General features: G+C 38.3%; 1 protein-coding gene across 1 annotated transcript in view; it reads right to left on the bottom strand.

Moving 5' to 3' along the window:
* Positions 1 to 1,173: 1,173 nt before the first annotated feature.
* COLEC10 (collectin subfamily member 10) overlaps positions 1,174 to 20,977 on the bottom strand; it is a gene marked incomplete at its 5' end in the record, with an annotated part of 40,829 nt that continues 21,025 nt past the window's right edge. The window contains 3 exons of the mRNA XM_080909383.1: positions 1,174 to 1,665; positions 4,003 to 4,098; positions 5,631 to 5,684. Of these exons, the coding sequence (XP_080765509.1) occupies positions 1,274 to 1,665; positions 4,003 to 4,098; positions 5,631 to 5,684 (542 nt within the window). The 3' untranslated portion in view covers positions 1,174 to 1,273. The remainder of the gene's footprint in view (positions 1,666 to 4,002; positions 4,099 to 5,630; positions 5,685 to 20,977) is intronic.

The following is a 20,977-nucleotide window of genomic DNA, read 5'->3' as shown; positions in this document are numbered from 1 at the left end:
AACTGAATAAGGCATTCATGGGAGACCTGACGATGACATCATCATTTCCTAATGACACCTGGCACAATTAGAACATTCAGAACTTTCCCCAAATATGGAAATGCAAAGTTCATAATTTGCTTAACAGACATTCGTAGGTCTTACAATCCAGGTTAGCTACTGATGAATTGTCAACACCTAGAAGGACAGAGTTTCAAAGTCTCAGCTATTCGACCTCAGTTTAAATGTCAAGATATTGGTTTGCAGTGATTCTGGGTTTTTGGTGGCAGCAACAGCAGTGACTAAGAAGTAGCTGCTCCTTCAAAGAGCAAGCTGTGACTAGTGGATCAGGAGCCTCACCCCTTCCAGATGATCTATGTCATCTTTCTGGACTCTGTAGGATTTGTGACTCCTGGTGAACTCACATAGCCAATCTCATCTTAACACTGGGTAGTTATGGGCGAAGTCGTGAACAGATGGTTTATGGAGAATGTATGTTGTTGATTTGTTTCCCTTGTCTTATTAACTGTTTTGCCAGCATTTAAAACGATCTAATCATGTGTCACAACCCATAATAGGGCATACATTTATAAGAAGAGAAGCTAGAGTTTTACTTAACTGTTTCTTTTCAAATGCCAGATTAAAGCTGCTTTGAGGCTTGATCTGCAGCTCAAGGTATACTGTTGCCAATTCAGTAAAGGAGGATTCAAAACACATTCCAAATGCTGTGCTGCACATATCTCTGTGTTGTCAAAATAATAGAAAGGGCGTCTCCAGCAACACTAATTTACAGAGTGAAAGGCCTCCCATGAAATTTCTCCATGTGTGACCTACAAGATGGAAGGGGAGGAGCCCTAGAGAGGGTAGTACTTTAGCACCTTTAGAGTTTTCTGAAGGTTTGAACCCTTTCCTCTTGAATACTTATGCTAAAGGTGAAGAATGTCTACATAAATACGTTCATGAAATAAAATTGAGTCATTAATAGCAAGGAACAGTTTTAACAGAAGGACCATAACTTGGATTGTTTCAGAGCTACCCTTCTCCTTCCCCTTCTGAGCTTTAGCGTCTTCCTTCTAATATGCCAGAGGGTCAAATACAAATGCAATTGAAAGACTGTCAAGAATGGTCCAAGTAAACATCACGTACAAAGACATCACATTTAACCCCGAAGAAGATGGTGGAACCAGAGTCCTTATGTCATTTTAGCATGGACAATGTAATTAGGAAGGCAAAGATGGATAAAGGTAACTGCTAGGAGACCCAGTGAGAAAGTGATTGTGTCACATGAGGGAAATTAGTTTTTCTTCTTGACAAACTCACAGACAAAATACATGGTAAGGTGACACTCTGTGTCATTCCATCTGCCAGAGCTCAGCATCTCCACACAGTCCTCATGGCCGTAGGGGTCACCTGGCTCCCCCTCCTTCCAGTTACTGTAGTTCTGCAATGGAGTGTTGTCTGTGAACACATACTGCCCCTCCCTCTCAAGGTCGTTCACCCCAATGAACACTCTGAAGAAGCCACTCTTGGCCACATAGTCAGCGATCAGAGTGTTAACAGCTTCATCCTTTGGCATGGCTAGCATCCCTCCCCGGATCCTGCAGTGGGTCAGAGATTCCCTGTAGTTCTTCTCCTCCTGCACAATGTAGTAGAATTTCTCTTCAGTTTCCCGGATCCCTGCTATAACTGCAACAAGGAGAGGAAGAATAGCATAATATGTCTCAATACAAGAAGTAGCAAATGCCTATGTAATATTGTCACATTTCAATGTATTCAGATTATCCAAGAGTTCTTTTCTGCAAGGTTATAATGAGGCAATGACTCATTTAATTTCTTCTGTGCCTTTCTGTTTAATGGGTACAAAATGGGAGTCTCCCATCTGTTCTTTCCTCCCTTGCTCCTTGTATTCACACACACTTGTCCTGTAGCATCCCGGTAACCAAGCCAATTAAACACAAGCAGCTACCTGGAGCATCTCAGCACTTTTGTATCAGGTACATGTGACACTTTCTTTCCCTACTCACACCATTCATGCCTGGTAAGACCCTTATGGTCTTTATAACTCAGAGAAAACAAGCTTTTCCATATGAAGCTTTTTCAATGCCCTTTTGTGGACATGGGGTCTTTTATGTCCCCATTGTCCTTTCTAATCTCCTTTATACAACATACAGCAAATCTAATTCTCCTTGTGTATATCTTCCACTGAACTCTAAATGTCTTGAGGTCAGTCATCCTATCTGATGTACTTCAACACAGTGTCTAGAATACCCTAAGAAATACCAAATTCTTATTACAAGCAAATTCATTGGACAACATAGAAATAATAAAGATGTTTTGTCCACTTTAGGATATTTTAGAATATGGGCATACACAATAATTGAGATTAAGCACACAGTTTTAGGGAGATTTTGTTACTGATACAACTAGAAAAGGGCTTTCAACTCATAATACTATCTTTGGGGTTTGTATTCATTTTGGAGTTTTTAATTTCACTAAGAAATCTGTGGATGCTGAATTGTTTTAACTTTTGGTTGTGATGTGTTCATGACAGTCTGAGTCTTATAATTAGAATTTTATCTTTAAATTTGATGATAATTATGACTATGTGTGTATATTTCTGTGTAGGGAATGTTATATGAGGGTGCCCGTGAAAATCATATGATGGTGTTCGATTTTCTAAAACTGGAGTTCCAGACAGTTGTGAACTGTCTGACATGAGTGGTCAGAACTGAACCAAGATCCTCTGAAAGGACAGTGCAAGCTCTTCAGTGCTGAGCCACCATGTCTCCAGCTGCAAGCTACAGAATCTCATTATGAATTCCAACTAGAACTTATAATCAATGAAGTTGCTTAGTTAAGCTTTTGTATGTCCTGTGCCTCTATCATTACATGGTGACTCTAGGAAAACGGGGGTATTTGTTTGCTTCTACTAATGTGCAACACACACATCTGTATTACGTTGAGTGAACGTTCAGCCTGATGAAACTGACCATATTCACTGCAGCTGATTCTTCAATAAACCTCTCTCAGCAAAGTCCTTTCTAAGTTGAAGAGGTTAGTACTCATTAGTATGGGAAAATGGACAAGGGGCATAAAAAGTGATCAAGATGAAAAATTTGTAGAGACACATAAAACTTGTATTGAACGTATTATTGACAAGGGGATCAGGAGAACGATACTCTGTTCTCCGTGTCCCCAGGCAGGACATTCTTCCTGCTTCAGTTGGCTCACAGCACGTGTAACATAACACTGAAAACCACCAAATGCTATCTTGTCAGTAGTCATGTGCTCTCCCAAGCACTCAAGTAAGCAGCCCCTGCTACTGGGATAGTTTCAGAGACTCTGTATCTGTTTCAATCTGTGTCCGTTCTTCTTCTGGCATGGCTTGCTCAGTTTCCCTTGTTTCTCCTTCTCCCTGATGGACCAGCTTCACTCCATCTTAAGATTAAAAGCCATCATGTGATGAGGTCAAAATAAGTTCATTCTTGTTTCTATAAAACTTGGACTTGACCAGGTCATGACCCATTTTCTGGAATTTGACATCTTCCACACGTTATATCCTGACTGCCCTCCATCCTAATAAGATGTTCTAAAAATTAATTTTGAAATGTTCTCCTAAGTTATTACATAATAAAAATTTTTTTTTGGAAACCCCCTAGCTCTGTAGTATTTCAGGCTATATAAGCTCAACTTTTTCCTGTGTTTGATACTATTTCCTCCAACCCTACTTGTATGACAGAAAATAAAACTTGCTTAATTTGATCAAATTGAGCAATGATCTTTACTCCCAGCAGATGAGATGACTTTTAACAAAGTTCCCTTTCCTACTAAAACACCACGCACATATGATTGACGCTGTGCCATGAAATTAAAAACTACTGAAATCTGAGAGGGCACTCAACATTTTGAGAGGCTTTTGAACTGTGATACTTTGCTTGACCCAAGTATATCTCACTATGGGATATAGTGTTGAAAGAGCAGGTTGGTAGGTATCAGACAGAACAATGCACTGAGCACGTTTACCATTCTTGATGAACTTCATTGATGTCTTAAGACGAGCAACACTAACGTCCAGCTGTCCAACTACTTTCCGGTATCTGCCACAGTCGCAGACGGTACCTTGTAAACAGTGACAGAACCATCAGTTCATGTTGATGCTCACCATTTGGAGAGAGCCATTTCTCTATTTTTTTTAATCTATCATTTTATAGCTTGGTTACATATCTATACATCACTAAGTGTTTAAACAAGGGGCTTATCGTTGACTAATTTATTATTTTCTCTTAAAAATAAAGCAACTTTTAGAAATGTTTAAAACTGGGGAGAGGGTGGGGGGTCTGGAGAAATGGCTCAGTTCGTAGGAGTAGTCACTGCTCCTTCAGAGGACCCAGGTTCAAATCTCAGCAACCACATGGCAGGTCACAACTGTTTCTAACTCCAAAATCTGACACCCCCACACAGACATACATGTAGACAAAACACCAATGCAGATGAAATAAACACATACAGATTAAAGAATTAAGTGTTTATAACGAGGATTAAAAACAAAACAAGACAAAACGATGGTTTTGTAGGGGATGAATGAGTTGAGCTGCTGTTGTACAGAGGCTGTGAGCCATTTGGCATTTTGGTTGAGTATGAAATGGTCTGCTCAACTTCAGGAGAAACTTTTATCAGCTCCCTCAGAATGTATTTGCAGCCGGGCCTCTCTTCTGTTACTGCATTATTCATGAGTTCACCCAGATCTCCCAAGATAGAGGAAACTTTTCATGATTCAATCACATGTTAACTCTGATTACCCACATAAAGCATAGCTGTCCCGTTTCCAAGCCTATGTTTAAATACTGTGAGTAGATGTCTTTTAAAATGTAAAAGGCAGCTGTCTGGTTTACTGGGTAAGTATTATTTTAATCTGTTGTGCTCTCCCAGCTTTCTACCTGTCTTGTGTTGTAGTGAGAAGCAGAAAATGGTCGTAAACACAAATGACTCCCTTTCATTTCTGATTAATGGTGCTGCCTCTAGTTTTCCATTTCTTTATTGCTTGGAAGTCTAAAAAGTTAAACTGATTTTATTAGGCAAATGGAAGCATTAATCCAATACTTTAATTAATCCACATCCACAGATAAACACAGGGAATATCTCACAGTTCTTTGAATGAGTCTTCACAAAACCACTGTGAATAGAAACAATGGGAATTTCCCCTAAATAACTGACTTTCCTCCCTCATATCAAACATTACAAGCTGAGTCCTCTGAGGACTCCTCCATCTTACGCAGGGCAGACTTTGTAGCCGGGTAACCTTAAAAGACCAGCACTGGAGGCCAACCTCAGGCCAGCATTTGCCTCAGATGCAGTTTCTGGTGTGGACTTTCCTCTTGGTTCCAGACACTGAGTTTTGCTCCCTGGTGTGCTGGGCACACCACATCACCCTGAGCACAGCAGGGGTGGAACGTGCCCCTATTCCCTTCCCTGGGGCTTGGAAAGTCACCAGTGTGCAGACAGGAAATTCTCTTTCTCCCTGTCCTCTAGCCCATGGAAATAAGGTTGAATGCATGGAAAGGCTTTCTTTCTTTTAAGATGTAGTTTTGAGTTGAACACATTTGGAGTGTTGTCAAAAATTAACAAAAAGAAAATAACCATGCCATTCATACCTGCCTTGCCTTTTTCTCCAGGTATCCCAAGCAGGCCCTTCTCCCCTTTGTCACCTAAATAGAAAAAGCAGAAGAGAACAAGAACTAAATAACAGTGAGTCGTCTCAAGTCGATAACATCCTATACCTCTAACACCGAAGGGAACAGCCTTCAAATTTTATCTTCATCCTCTCCAATTCATATCCCTTGGCTTTTTCCCACTGATTTGCTTTGATTGTTCACAGGCGTGAGTAATCAGGTAGGCCATGACTTGTTCAGATTGACCACTGGAATTCCTGCAGGATGTATCAAGAGCATCAGAAGTTGTGGTGTTGGTCTTGCTGATGATATGTATGGCCTTCACCTGAATAACAATGCCAACCAAATGAGCAGAGTGGTTTTAGTCTGGCAAATCTGTATCCGCTACTTAACACACCGAGATGCCTGATTTTACTCTCTCCCAGGTTATTCTGTTTGGCTTTGACTTTGGCAGAAACAAAACAAGACAAACAAACAATATATATATAAACCAGGTCTTTTTTTTTTCAAGTGATTATAACAAACACCACTTATTTTGTACAAGACTAACAGCTGGGTTCTTGGAGAAACACACAGAGGGATAAGATTAAACTTCTGACTTTAAAGCATTTACACATTTTAGGGAGGACATAACACATGCAAATATCTGCTCTGCAGAGTCATATCACATTAGACTGAAATGTCAACCTTAGTAAGTTTTCTTTCTGTTCTTCTTTCTATGGGGCCGTAATATTACTCATCCTGAAGCCTCCAAAAATAATTCTCAAAGAAACAGGGCTTTTGAAACAGGGAGAACGAAAGAAAGAAAGATAATAATGGTTCTTTTTTTAAAACTTCAAAATAACTCCGAAATCCTACATCAGACGGAGTGAGTGAAAGAAAAGGCTTTTGATTTCCAGGAGAACATGTTTGGCTGAGGTATTTGAGGAGTAAAAGAGAAGAGACTGGGCAGATGAAATAAGGTTGCAAACAATAAAGGTGATTTTCCAATGTAAGAAAAAATATGAAGGTTAAACACAGGCTGAAGGTCACCTAGATTGAAGGAATAGGTGGCAGTCCTAACTGGATAAGAGGGAAGGGAAGGCAGGAAGACATATGATCCAACAGGTTCTGCATGAACTTATCTCTCACAAGGCCACTGTAAACCCTGAAGTTTCCTTCTGTGATTTGCTCTGAGGGTGTCATTCTGCCAATACCCTCTGTCTTAGACAACCTCTGTTTGCTGAGTACTTCTCACTAAAAGATTCTTATATGATGAACAAAGCATTTTTTTAAATGGGATCCCACGGATTTTGGATGCCTTTCTAAACTTATCTGTATGGACACTTTATTTACGGTGATGTCACACATGCAGGTGCTTGGCTAATAGAAAGTGGCCCTTGACTTCCAGGGTGCTGTTTAGCTGTGACAGTAGGAGACTTAGAACTTGCCAGTGGACAATGCTAAACTCTATAATCACATAACATGGTACGTCTTGGAGAGACACCTCTCCCAAATATGATACACCTAAGAGAGTCAGAGAGGTAGGATAGTAGTAGAAAAGATGGAGTACTTTGCATTTTAACCGGGAAACCAAGAATTTCAGCAGCAGTTGCTGTTAAATATGTGTGACATCATCGTAAAGAAGGTGTCCGCACACATCAGTTTTTAAAACCCATGTTTAATCTATACTCACCAAGAAAACTGTTTCCATGTTACATTCTGTCCTACATGTACTTTATGCTTATGGTAACTACTGGGATTTCAAGGCATGCTATCAAATGTCTAAAAGAATTAAGTACCGACAAAAATATTCATATAGTGTTATGCCAAAATGCCTTTAAAATCTGTATATGTATTTCTCTTTTTTAAAAATAAAGTTGTAAGAGAGAAAAAAAAACTCATAGGATCCCATAAAAAGACTTTCTTCAACATATAAGAATCTCTTAGTGAGAAGCACTTAGCAGACAGAGGTTGTATAAGACAGTGTGTGCAGAAGGCACAGGCAACATAGAGGTGGAAATAAAAACAAACAAACCAACACACACATGAGAACATGTCAACTCCCCTGCTGAGGAAGACTGCTCACATCTTAGTTGTGTCCTAAAGAGGCTGTGGGAATGAGTTAGTAGAAGAAAGAGCACATACGTTCACTAAATATAGAGTTGCCAACCATTCTGCACACTTCACTTATACTGTCAGATTAAAGCCTATGAGGTGGCCAATATGACTGCCTTCGTTTTAGAATGGAAGAAACTTGGGTTCCTGTAGGTGAATAATATTATTCAACAATTTGAAGGGCAGAGTTTTTGTTCAAACCCAACCACTTCTGACTTTACAGATAAGTTGGCTGATGATCTTATGAAGCCAAATGAAGTGAAAATGTTATCCGAGAGAAATAATTCAGGTATTGAAAGATAGAACCTTCATGATATTATTCATATATGGAAGTGGGAAAAGTCAGTCTTGTAGATGAAGACAGTAGGAAAATAGTTCGCTGATGCTGGTAGAGAAAGATCAGGTGAAGTTGGAAATGAATGGTCCAGGGGAATAAAATTAGACTTAGCAGCAGCAAGCCATGGTGTTCTGTTGCACAAGAGGGTGACTATTCTTGATAGTAATGTATTCTGTACTTCCTAATAGCTAGGAGAGATCTGGACTATTTTAGTGCAACAGAAAAAAATATTTGAGGGGATAAATATGCAATATGTATATGTATCAAAGTATGTCAGACTCTTTAAGTCTGTATAATGATGAAAGTTTAAAAACATAAACAAGAACATTTCTGAAGGAAATAGCAGTCTTTTTAATAAAAATGAACATAAAATATCATGAATATGTGTTTAGAAGACCCAAAGGCACCATCAATTAGAGTAATAACACTATTCTATAAATGCGGGCTTAGTACTTTATTTTTTATAATTTATATCTTGATTGCATTTAAATACCTTTTAATTAGATATGAATCGAATATTGATTCTAACTCTGTTATAAAATCTATTCTGGATGAGTCTTATAAGAGGCATAAAATAAATACAGGTAACAATAATCTCTTCTTACAGACTTCTGATTTCTGTAGTTGTAGTTCCCTGGATAAACCATATGCAAAATTATTGATAAACAGTTAATGAGCATAAATTGCATATTATTCTGAGTAGCATAAAAAGATCTCACTTTAGCTGCCTGGAAAATGAGTCTTCCATTTCATTATGTTCAGTCTGTGGATGCTTCCTATCCACCAACTAGTTATTTGTTATCTCAGTTATCAGATGGAGCACCACATTAAAAGGTTTTACAATATCACTTATATAGCTTCATGGTTATTAGAGAGAATAGGAATTCAAGGCCCATACATAAATATAATAAAAGCAATATACAGTAAACAAATGGCCAACATCAAATAAAATGGAGAGAAACTGGAAGCAATCTCACTAAAATCAGGGACAGGACAACATTGCTCATTCTTTTTGTATCTATTTAATATAGCACTCTAACTTCTAGCTAGAGAAATAAGAGAACAAAAGGAGATCAAGGAGATACAAGTTGAAAAAGAATTCAAGAAATCACTATGTAATGATATAATGATATACATAAGAAACCCTAAAAATTCTGCCCAAGAACTTCTATGCTGATAAACAACTTCAGCAAAATGGCTGGATATAAAATGAACTCAAACAAATCAGTAGCCTTTCTTTATACAAATGATAAATGGGCTAAGAAGAAAATAGAGAAACAGCACTCTTCACAATAGTTACAAATAGTATGAAATACCTTGGGTGTAACTCTAGCCAAACAAGTCAAGGATCTCTATGATAAGAACTCCAAGTCTCTCAAGAAAGAAATCAAAGACTGCAGAAAATTGAAAGATCTCCCATGCTCATGGATTGGTAGGATTAACAAGTAAAAATAGCCATCCTACCAAAAGGAATCTACAGATTCAATGCAATTCCCACCAAAATTCCAACCCAGTTCTTCACAGACATGGAAAGAGCAATTCTCAATTTCATATGGAAAACCAAAAACCCTCAGGATAGCGAAAACAATTCTTAACAATAGAAGAACTTGTGTCGAAATCACTGTTCCTCACCTCAAGCCACACTACAGAGCAATGGGGCTGAAAACGGCATGGTATGGGTTCAGAGACAGACAGGTTGATCAGTGGAATATAATTGAAGATCCAGAAATAAATGCACGTGCTTATGGACATTTGACCTTTGACAAAAAAATCCCAAAACATATAATTGTAAAAAGAAAGCATCTTCAATTTATGGTGCTAGTCTAACTGGCAGTCAGTGTAACAAAATGAAGATAGATTCATATTTATCCTCTTGCACAAAACTCATGTCCAAATGAATCTAGGACCTTAACATAAAACTAGGTATACTGAATCAAATAGAAGAACAACTGGGAAAGAGCTCCAAATTCATTGGCATAGGAGGGCAATTTCCTGAACAAACCAGCAATGGTTCAGGCTCTAAGATCAGCTATTGATAAATGGAACCTCATGATTCTGAAAACTGTCTGTAAGGCAAAGACACAGTCAATAGACCAAATCAACAACGTACAGATTGGGAATAAACTTCACAAATTCCACATCCGATGGAGGGCTAATATCCAAAATATATGAACAATTCAAGAAAAAACCCAAAAATTCAAGAAATAACCCAATTAAAAATGGGGTAGAAAAAACAAAACAGGGAAATCATAACAGAGTAATCTTGAAAGGCTGAGAAGCACTTAAAGAAATGTTCAAAGTCCTTAGTCATCAGAGAAATGCAAACCAAAATGACCCTAAGATTCTACCTTACACAAATCAGAATAGCTAAGACCAAAAACTCAGGCGACAGCACACGTTAGAGAGGATGCGGAAAAAATGAAACACTCCTCCATTGCTGGTGGGATTGTAAACCAGTACAACCACTCTGGAAATCAATGTGGCAGTTCCTCAGAAAGCTGGTAATAGATCTACCTGAAGACCCAGGTATACCACTTTTGGGAACATACCCAATTGATGTTCCACCATTCCATAGGGAAACATACTCTACTATATTTATAGTAGCCTTATTTGCAATAGCCAGAAGCTGGAAACAAACTTAGATGTCCCTGAAATGAAGAATGGATACAGAAAATGTGCCTCGTTTATACAATGAAATACTATTCAGTTGTCAAGAATGAGAACACCATGAATTTTACAGGCAAATGGATGGAACTAGAAAATAGCATCCTGAGTGAGGTAAACCAGACCTAAAAGATATGTATTCACTAATAAATGGACATTAGCCCACACATACAGAATACATAGGATACAACCCACAGACCTTAAGAAATTTAGCAAGCAAAAAGGCCCATGTGAGGATGCTTCAATCTCATTTTGAAGGGGAAGAAAATATCCAGGAGAGGCAATGGGAGGAAGGGACCTGGGTGAAAAGGGAGAAGGGAAGGGGAAAAGGCGAACAGGATCAGGTATATGGATGGGAATGGCAGAGAGAGAAGCCCAGAGAGCCAACAGGAGCCTAGCATGGTTGTCCTCTGAGAGGCCCAACCAGCAGCTGAGTGAGACATACATACTTATACCTAACCACTGGACTGAAGTCATGGGCCCCTGTGTTAGGGGAAAGATGGAAGAAGCTAAGCATGAGGGTGGACCCATAGGAAGACCAGCAGTCTCAACTAATCCAGACCTCTGGGAGCTTTTAAACACTGAGTCACCAACCAGGTAGCATACTTGAGCTTGTCAGAGATACCTGGCACATATATAGCAGAGGGCTGCCTGGTCTGAGCGAAATGGGTGAAGATGTGCCTAATCCTGGAAAAGCTTGAAGTCCCAGGGAGGGGAGAAGCTTGGTTGGGGGAAGCATCCTCTAGGAAACAAGATAAGGGAGGAGGAATGAAATGAGAAACTGTGGTGGGGGCGCTGAGAGGTGGGAATTGCTGGATTGTAAAAACAAAAGAAGAATGTATGAATTGGGGAGAAAAATTAATGCTGATTAAAGGCTCTGGGTGAGTTCTGCAAGCTTTGGCATCCACTGCAGATCTTGGAATTTTCTGCCAGAAATAAGAAATGTCCATATTTGCTTTGGAAGAAGGAGAGGCTTTTAGGAAATAAAAATCCACAAGAGAACAAGAACATTGGCATCAAGATGTACTGCCAAAAGCCTGGTAGGTGGTCAGAACAGAAAAAGACCCTTGCGAGTCACAGTAGAGAAGGTTGCAAGGCAGCATCACACTGGTCCGATTTTTGTGACGTAGTTTCTCGGATTGATATGTAGCTTCTTCTCTCCTGAGAAGCTGTAATCACCATGGCCAAGTTTTTATCACTTTTATCGAATATTCTATGTATTTACTTTTCAAATGTTATTCCCTTTCCACCCTCCTTTTCCCCTTCCCTCTCCCCTTGCTTCCACTCCCAACCACCCACTCTAACCTCAGTGCCTTGGCATTTACCTACACTGGGAAAATGAGCCTTCACTGGAGCAAAGGCCTCTCTTCCCACTGATGCCAGACAATGCCATCCTCTGCTACATATGCAACTGGAGCCATGGGTCTCTGTACTCATTGACTGGTGTTTTAGCTCTGAGAGGTTTGTTTGGTTGAAATTGTTGTTCTTCCCATGGGGTTACAAACCCTTTAAGTGCCCCTAGTTCTTTCTCTAGCTTCTTCATTTAGGGCTCCTGGGCTCAGTTCAATGGTTAGCTGCAGGAATCCTCATCTGTATCTGTATGTCTCTGGCAAAGTCTCTGAGGAGACATCGATATCAAGCTTCTGCCAGTAACCACTCCTTGGCATCAGCAATACTGACTGGGTTTGGTAGCTGCATATGGGATGGATCCACAGGTGAGGCAGTATCTGGATGGTTTTTCTTTGGTTCCTGCTCCTCTATTTGTCCCTGTATTTCTGCCTGTGAGTATTTTGTTCTCTGTTTTAAGAAGGGACTGAAAGATCCACATTTTGGTCTTCCGTTTGAGCTTCATAAAGTCTGTGAGTAGTTTATTGGGTATTCCAATATTTTGGTCTAGTATCAGCTTATCAGTGAATGCATACCATGTGTGTTCTTTTGTGACTTGGTTACATCACTCAGGATGATATTTTCTAGTTCCCTCCATTTGCCTAAGAATTTCATGGAGTCATTGTTTCTAATAGCTGAGTAGTAAGTACTCCATTGTGTAAATCTAAAACATTTTCTGTACCCATTTTTCATGGGCTCTTTCCAACTTCTGTCTATTATAAATAAGGGAGTTATGAGCATTGGGTATCTTTCTATCTTATGAGATCTTTTCAATTTGTTTTTTCAGTGACTTGAAGTTTTATCAAACAGATCTTTCATTTGCTTGGTTAGAGTGACACCAAGGTGTTTACATTATTTGGGGCCTATTGTGAAGGGTGTCATTTTTCTAATTTCTTTCTCTGGTTCTTTATCCTTTGAGCAGAGGAAGGATACTGATTTATTTGAGTTAATTTTATATCCAGCCACTTGGCTGAAGCTCTTTATCAGAATTAAGAGTTCTTTGGTAGATTTTTTGGGGGGGTCACTTAAATATAGTATCATATTATCTCGCAGTAGTGATATTTTGATCTCTTCCTTTCTAATTTGTATCCCCTTGACCTCCTTTTCTTGTTTAATTGCTCTGGATAGAACTTCCAGTACTATCTTAATTGGTAGGGAAAGAATGGGCAGCCTTGTCTAGTCCCTAACTTTAGTAGGATTGCTTCAAGTTTCTCACCATTTAGTTTAATGTTGGCTACTAGTTTGCTGTATATTGCTTTTACTATGCTTAGCTGTGGGCCTTGAATTCCTGATTTTTCTAAGACTTTTATCATAAAGGGGTGTTAAATTTTGTCAAATGTTTTCTCAGCATCTAATGAGATGATCATGTGGTTTTTCTCTTTGAGTTTTTTTATATGGGGCATTATGTTGATGGATTTCTGTATATCGAACCACCCCTGCATCCCTGGGATGAAGCCTACTTGATCATATCGAATGATTGTTTTGATCTGTTCTTGGATTTCATTTGCAAGAATTTTATTGATTATTTTTGCATTGATGTTCATGAAGGGAATTGGTCTGAAGTTCTCTTTCTTTGTAGAGTGTTTGTGTGGTTTAGGTATGAGCATAATTGTGGGTTTGATGACTGAATTGGGTAGTGTTCCTTCGGTTTCTAATTTGTGGAATTGTTTGAAGAGTATTGGTCTTAGGTCTTCTTTGAAACTTTGATAGAATTCTGCACCAAACCAATCTTGTCCTGGGGTTTATTTGGTTGGAAGACTTTTAATGATTGCTTCTATTGCTTTATTTGTTATGGGAGTGGTTTATCTGATTCTGATTTAACTTTGTTATCTGGTGTCTGTCTAGAAATGGTCTATTTCCTCCATATTTCCCAGTTTTGTTGACTATAGGATTTTGTAGTAGGATCTGATAATTTTTAAAATCTTCTCAGTTTCTGTTGCTATGATTTTGTTTTCATTTCTGGTTTTGGTAATATTTATACCATTTATGTACCCTCTGCTGCTCTCAAGCTTCGAGTGTATGCTCTCTTCAGTTTCTTTTGGAGGCACTCAGAGCTGTGAGTTTTTCCCTTAGCACTGCTTTCATTGTATCCCATAAGTTTGGGTATGTTGCGCCGTCATTTTCATTAAACTCTAAAATGTCTTTGACTTCTTGCTTTATTTCTTCCTTGTCTAAGTTGTCATTGAGTAGAGCATTTACCAATGCTTCCATGTGTATCTGGGCTTTCTGTTGTTTTTATTGTTATTGAATGCCAGTCTTAGTCCATGGTGATCTGATAGGATGCATGGGGCTATTTCAATCTTCTTATATCTGGTCCAGTCTATTGAGGTTCTGTAAGCTCCTTGTGTGTTCATGTGCATGCCATTGTTTAGGTTAGGGAAGTTTTCTTCTATAATTTTGTTGAAGATTATTTACTGGTCCTTTCAGTTGTGAATCTTTGCTCTATTCTACACCCATTAGTCTTAGATTTGGTCTTCTTACTGTATCCTGGATTTCCTGAATATTTTGGGTTAGGAGCTCTGTGCTATTTGCATTTTCTTCAACTATTGTGTCTATGGATTTTTTTTTTTTTTTTTGCTATTTTTTGCAGCTGAAATTCTCTCTTCTATCTCTTGTATTCTGTTGGTGAATCTTGCATCTTTGACTCATGATCTCTTTACTAGGTTTCCTATCACTAGGTTTGAGTCTTTTTGTGATTTATTTATTGTTTTCATTTCAATTTTTAGATTCTGGATAGTTTTGTTCAATTCCTTCACCTATTTGTGTTTTCCTGTAGTTTTTAAAGGGATTTTTGTGTTTCCTCTTTAAGGGCTTCTACTTGTTTACCAGTGTTCACCTATATTTCTTTAAGGGCATTATTCATGTCTCTCTAAAATAATATATCATCATCATATTGTATAATTTTAAATTCAAATCTTGCTTTATTGTTGTGTTGTGATATCTAGTGCTTTCCATGGTGGGAGAACTGGTTTCTGATATTGCCAGGTTATCTTAGTTTCTGTTGCTTAGGTTTTTGCGATTGCCTCCTGCCATCTTATCTGTGATGTTACTTAGTCTTGCAGTTTCTGACTGGAGCTTGTCTCTCCCATGGGTCTGTGAGCCTGTGCACTTAGGGATGAGAGTGCTCCTGTGTTATCAGCTCTCTGTGGGCATGTTTTTTGAGCTCAGTGGCAGTGGGGGATCCCTAGGTCTGGGTGCAAATGAAGGCACTGTGGCAAAGTTTTAATGCTTTGACATGAAAGTCCTTTCCTTTTGTGAAAAAATGGAAGATACAGCTGTGAAAGTGAATGTGCATATGTTTGAATTCTGTGTTTGCTGCTTTGTGGACAGGGTTTTGAATTTTCTTAAGTCTGTATTTTTATGTCTTTGATGGGAATAATTGTACCTTAAATAATATGTTACCAGGAGAGTAAATGAAGTGTTCCCATCTCTTTATGGTATTCCCACTTGCCTCCACTCAGAGGATGCTGAGCCAATCTGAGCTCAGAGTAAAGCAGTAAAGCCGTTTCCTTTACTTGCTTACAAAAGATCTGGGCTTGGCATATCTATCCTTCATAATTACGATTTCAAGTCACCCGCAAAACCTTATTTGACCTTGTGAGTGGGAATATGCTTATAACAAGTGTCTTAAGTAAAGAATTGGAGGTCACATTCAGAGGAACAAAAAAAATCAGAATGCTTTCAGCTTGAAAAATAATATTGGCCTGAAGTGAAAACATTTACTTTGCTATGAGAATGGATTTACCTACACTAAATCATTCTTATTCTTTATTCTTAAAATGAAATATTGACATCTGGAAAGCTACCTTAACCTAGCAGGTGACAGCATTAAGGTCAGCCTACAGAAAGAGTCAAGATTAATCCAAGCCACTGGAAAACTTAGGAGGGCCATGGCCAAAGGAGGACAATAAATTTCCAAGTGCTGATTAAAAATGAAATTAATCCAGGTAAGCCAAAAATACTGCATCTCCATTTTCCTTAAGACATAAATTTTATGTTACATCAACAGAAGGGAAGAAAATCTCAGCAGCCAGTGTTAGAACTGGTAGTATAGAAAAGTGGTTCTTAAAAGAAAATGTGAAAACTTAGGCTACCTTGTAGGAAATAGTGTATTGTAACTTTCTGTTTCTACCACACCTACGTACACCCATAAATATCTATGTATGGGTAAGCATGTGTGTGTTCTTGTGTAGGATACCCTGAACTTGTCCTAGATAAACTTGCTAATATTCTACTATATCAATAGCTAAGTTTTCAGTATTCTTAGTACAACAAATTATTAAAACGTTTTTACTGTATTATAGACATAAAGGTAAAATTATAGTCCTCAGTTTTTATGGGAACACACACACACAAACCTGCATGCACACGTGCACACACACACACACACACACACACACACTCACACTCACACATTTTGTGGATGTATGTTTATTTATGTTTGAGACTGTAGATCACCTGTATACGTAGGCATTCATACCCATAAATATGCGTGCTTGCAGAAGCCAGAGAACAACATTGAGTGTTCCATTCTACAACACACTTTGGCTTATGCTTTTAGAGTGGATCTTTCACTAGACCTAAAACCTTACTGGTGACCAGCAAGTCCCAGTAATCTTCCTGTGGCTACTTTCTCTTTTCATCACCACGATGCCAGGATTAATGGTGCCAGTTACTATACATCTTTAAAACTGGTCTTCAGGATTTGATCCCAGGTCCTTGGTTTGCCCAACAAGCATTTTTTGCCTACAATGTTATCTCATTAGCTTCTTATTTATGTTTTAAGCCAACAGATCCAATAAACAGTTTATTCGTTTCTTACCTCCTGTGGTGATTTGAATAGGAATGGCACCCATAGGCTCATGTGTTTGAAAGTTTGGCCCATAGGGAATGTGTCCATTAAGAGTTATGGCCTTGTTGGAGGAGAAGGTGAGCCCTTTTAGAGGAAGTCTGTCACTGTGGTGGTTGACTTTGAGGTCTCAGAAGCTCAAGGGAGCTCACCTTGTGCTGCCTGCAGACCTAGATGTAGAACTCTTAGCTCTGTCTCTAGTACCATGTCTGTTTGCATGATGCCATGGTGATAATGGACCAAACCTCTGAAAGTATAAACCTGCCCCACTTCAGTGTTAGACTTTATAAGGGTCACTGTGGTCATGGAATGTCTTCAATGCAATAGAAACCCCAATGAAGACACACCCAGAAAGCAATATTGTACAGTGGCAAATAAAAACTCAGGTATACCACGAGGACAGTGATAGAGGTATATCACTCTGTACACTGCATCTCTGAGTGATGAAGGGGAATTGGGAATTGACCAGAAAGAGAAATTTTAGTTAACCCATTATTTACAAATTTAATTATTCAACATTTATGAAATCTATCCACTTTAGGGCTCTGCAATTCATACTAAATAAAGATTTATTTTTCTTCCTTTACTTAGTCTCCCAATACTGAGTTCCTTAAATTTTGAGTTATGACCACATTTGGGACTGAATAAGTAAATATGTATATTTTGAGAAACTTGGCAACAGTAAAAATTTTTGAAAATGCTACAAGAAGAAGCCAATTTAAAATTACTCGTATACTCAATCTGAGGTGCTGGTGTCAATGTCTACCCAGATTGCATTCTGTGGCTTCATTGCAGCCTTGGTTCTGAGCATAGAGCAGGCCCACTCTGTAAGGTGTACTGCCTTACCACATAAGTAGTACATGTCAAGAGGATTGTACTATGGGTTTGAGTGTTTCCATTGCATACACAACGTTAGATAAGCAAAGATCTTATTTTCCTATTTTCATCCATTAGCAGATAAGTATCAATTTAGCATAGCTTTTGATTCCATAGTATCGCACGCTGTGAAATTTCAAATTCCTGTTTGAATTTCAGAGAGTATCATTAAGGGAACTTTGGCTTGGGGTTTGGGTGGAATTCCCAATGATCTCTGACATGAACCTAGACAGACTTCTGTAAATTGTGCTGATGTTTGTGCAAAACAGTGAGCGCCTTTACACACTGAGCTAATGCAGCTATTCTATTCCTACTTTTAAGTATGAATATTTGAAGACAGGCAGCTGATTTTCTATTGAAAAAATAGCATCAACCCGCATAAAACAACTTCAGATGTAGTAACTCTACTTCCATTTCCTCAGGCAGCCTTTGATTCCATTACCATGTTGTGTGTGTTGTGGAGGGCTCATACATGTTTTACTGAATCTATTACTAGATATATGATAACTTTGATAGTGTGACAAATGCTGTTATCTTAATTTCATTCTTTATATTTAGATGTCAAATTTATTTTATTCATCTAGCATCCTAAAACTCTTCTCTATACAAGTAGCTTATATTCAGCTTCTTTATGATTTCTCTGCTCATGCTATAAATCAGCTACATGTAATGTATCTCAATCTGGTTCTAGTCTTGTGATTCCTTTTTCTTTTATCTGTATCTTGTGTACTTTTTCTTTTATCTGTATTCTGGCTAGATGCTAAACATTGATTAGAATTGGTGATGGAGGTAGATACTAACCTAGGTACCAATCTTGAGAACATTTTGAGTTTTGCTTTTACTTAATTGAATATTTTTAAAGTAGATTCATTTTGATCAAGTATTTTCTTGCACACTTAGTTTGCTATGCTAACCACAATTTGGTATATGCTTAATTAAATGCTTCTCAGATTTTTCTGGAGTTATAACTACGGAGCATTTTTCTGGGCTTCTCTGTTCTTTGGAAATCCTTCATAGCCAGTTGAGAATTAGCAAGTTTCTAGTCACACTCAAGTCTCTTAGTATTGCCTCTCTTGTGTACTGGGTCCTGTATATGAACTGATTATATCCTAGGAAGAATCCACAAGCTAATTTCACATTGACTATTAGTGCTCTAGAACATGCCTGCCATTCTCTCATGCCTTCAGTGTAAGTACACTTATTTTTTTAAACCTAGTCAGTCATAATTTTCAGAAAGTTTAACTTGACTTAGGCTCCAGCCTCTTGCCCTATAGTTAAAGTCAGAATATTGTGTGATTATTAATGATATTAATGTTGTTCTACTGCTGTAACTTGTTCTTGATAGGAATGCATGTTCAAGACTATCATCATGTTCGAGAACACATTCTGGTAAAACCTTGGTCATGAGATGCCTGAGCTGTCTGATTTGCAAAACTCCAAATTCTCTCCAGCCCTACGTTGGTCAAGCATTTTCTCCTTGTCTATTTCCCTACATTTCTTTTTCTAGATATGCCTGGGCACAGTCAGCACTTTTGTTTCAGGACTTGTCCTGGCCCACACAATAGGTGGTGGGAATATTCTTGGAGGCTATTCCTATGTTATACTTGTTAGCAATAACTTAACTGTTTATGAAGGTAACTTCAAACTACATCAATATATCATCTTCAGTCCAAACTAAATGTTTTTCTTCACTTAAGCCTGTCCCAGTTCACTTCTTGAATACTTGTGTCCACTCCCAAACGATCCAATGCAAGAAGGATGACGGAGAGAATATAGAGCTGGAGACAGTGGTCTTAACTCGTGCTTTGTCAGTGGTTATATCATACATACTAATATATTACATATGTGTACTGTTGGAGGGGCAATAATTTAAAAATATAGAAAAGCACTATTTCAGCTGGTAGATATAAAATATCTGTCTTAATTTCCAACATTTACTAAGATGTTTAACTGTGTAAACCCATGGTAAGTATCCTCTCAGGATTTTGGGTAGGACTTGTGCAAATGGAGAGATCTGAAGCTAGTTCTCAGCCTTTTTGATAAAAACCACCAGACTCCAGCAACAACACCTGCCCCAACTATAAAATGCTTGTGTAGCATTCCCCAGCTGTAAAGATTTCAACCAGTAGTGAACATACAAGAGAAATACCCATCCATGTCTCACAGTTCAACTGAAGGAAACTCCTTAAGGATCAACATGGAGGAAAGTGGGCTGAGATGGACAAGAGGAAGCACAAAGCCTCTCAGTGAGATTGGAAGCCACAAGCCTCAGCTCAGACCCTACTCTGCCAAGCTGCCTATAAGAATCCTCTGTTGGAAACCACTAGGCTCTTGATTAGTTTTGACAAGGGCCAAATATTTATGAACTAGGCATTCATCATAACATAAAGGATGCATTATTAGAACACCCAGGGCACCAAGCTTCTAATCTGAACCTCTGTAGAAGTATTTCATGCATTTCTCTCAGATGTCTTTCCCCAGTGCGTGAAAACTTGTTGCCGTTCCTTGAGACCTCCTTCAGTTTCTAACCATCTCAGTCATGCCTTCCTTTCCCATTTGGCGCCTCTAGTACTAGTGTTGTTCAGAATGATAATTCTTCTTGAGGAAAATTTCATCAATCTGAATGATCTCTGAGTTTCTGGCAAAGCTTTTTTACTTTTCCTTCTGCTCCATGTTTCCAAATAAGTGGGAAAAGGCATGTATATATAAACGAATTAATGAATTTGAAAAGAATTGTGACTTGTTGCATTATGAAGTTTTATGAGAAGAGGTCAGGGAAAGGGAGATTGGATAATAAAAAGCAACTTATTGAGGCTGCAGTTGGAACAGAATATGTATGAAGAGGTGGGAATTTTTTTATATACTTCAGTTTCCCATCTTGATAATAGGTTTTAGAAACGTTATTATTAATTTTTGTACTCTATACTTGTCTACACTGTGTTTTATGAGCAATCATGACAGTATTTAAATCATGACGTTGGGTTGTAGCAAGGGTTAGTAGTTATCCATAGATCCAGGTAGAAAGTTTAATATAGAACCTACCAGAACTTTACACTTGATTCTGTTCTGAAATATTGTGTAATTTTACTCTATACTTTATTTTGATTTTCAGATATGGAA

Source organism: Micromys minutus (genome assembly GCF_963924665.1).
Source record: "Micromys minutus genome assembly, chromosome: 33".
NCBI lineage: Eukaryota > Metazoa > Chordata > Mammalia > Rodentia > Muridae > Micromys > Micromys minutus.
The sequence above is the reverse complement of the archived record's forward strand: the minus strand, read 5'-3'. Positions and strand labels throughout refer to the sequence as shown.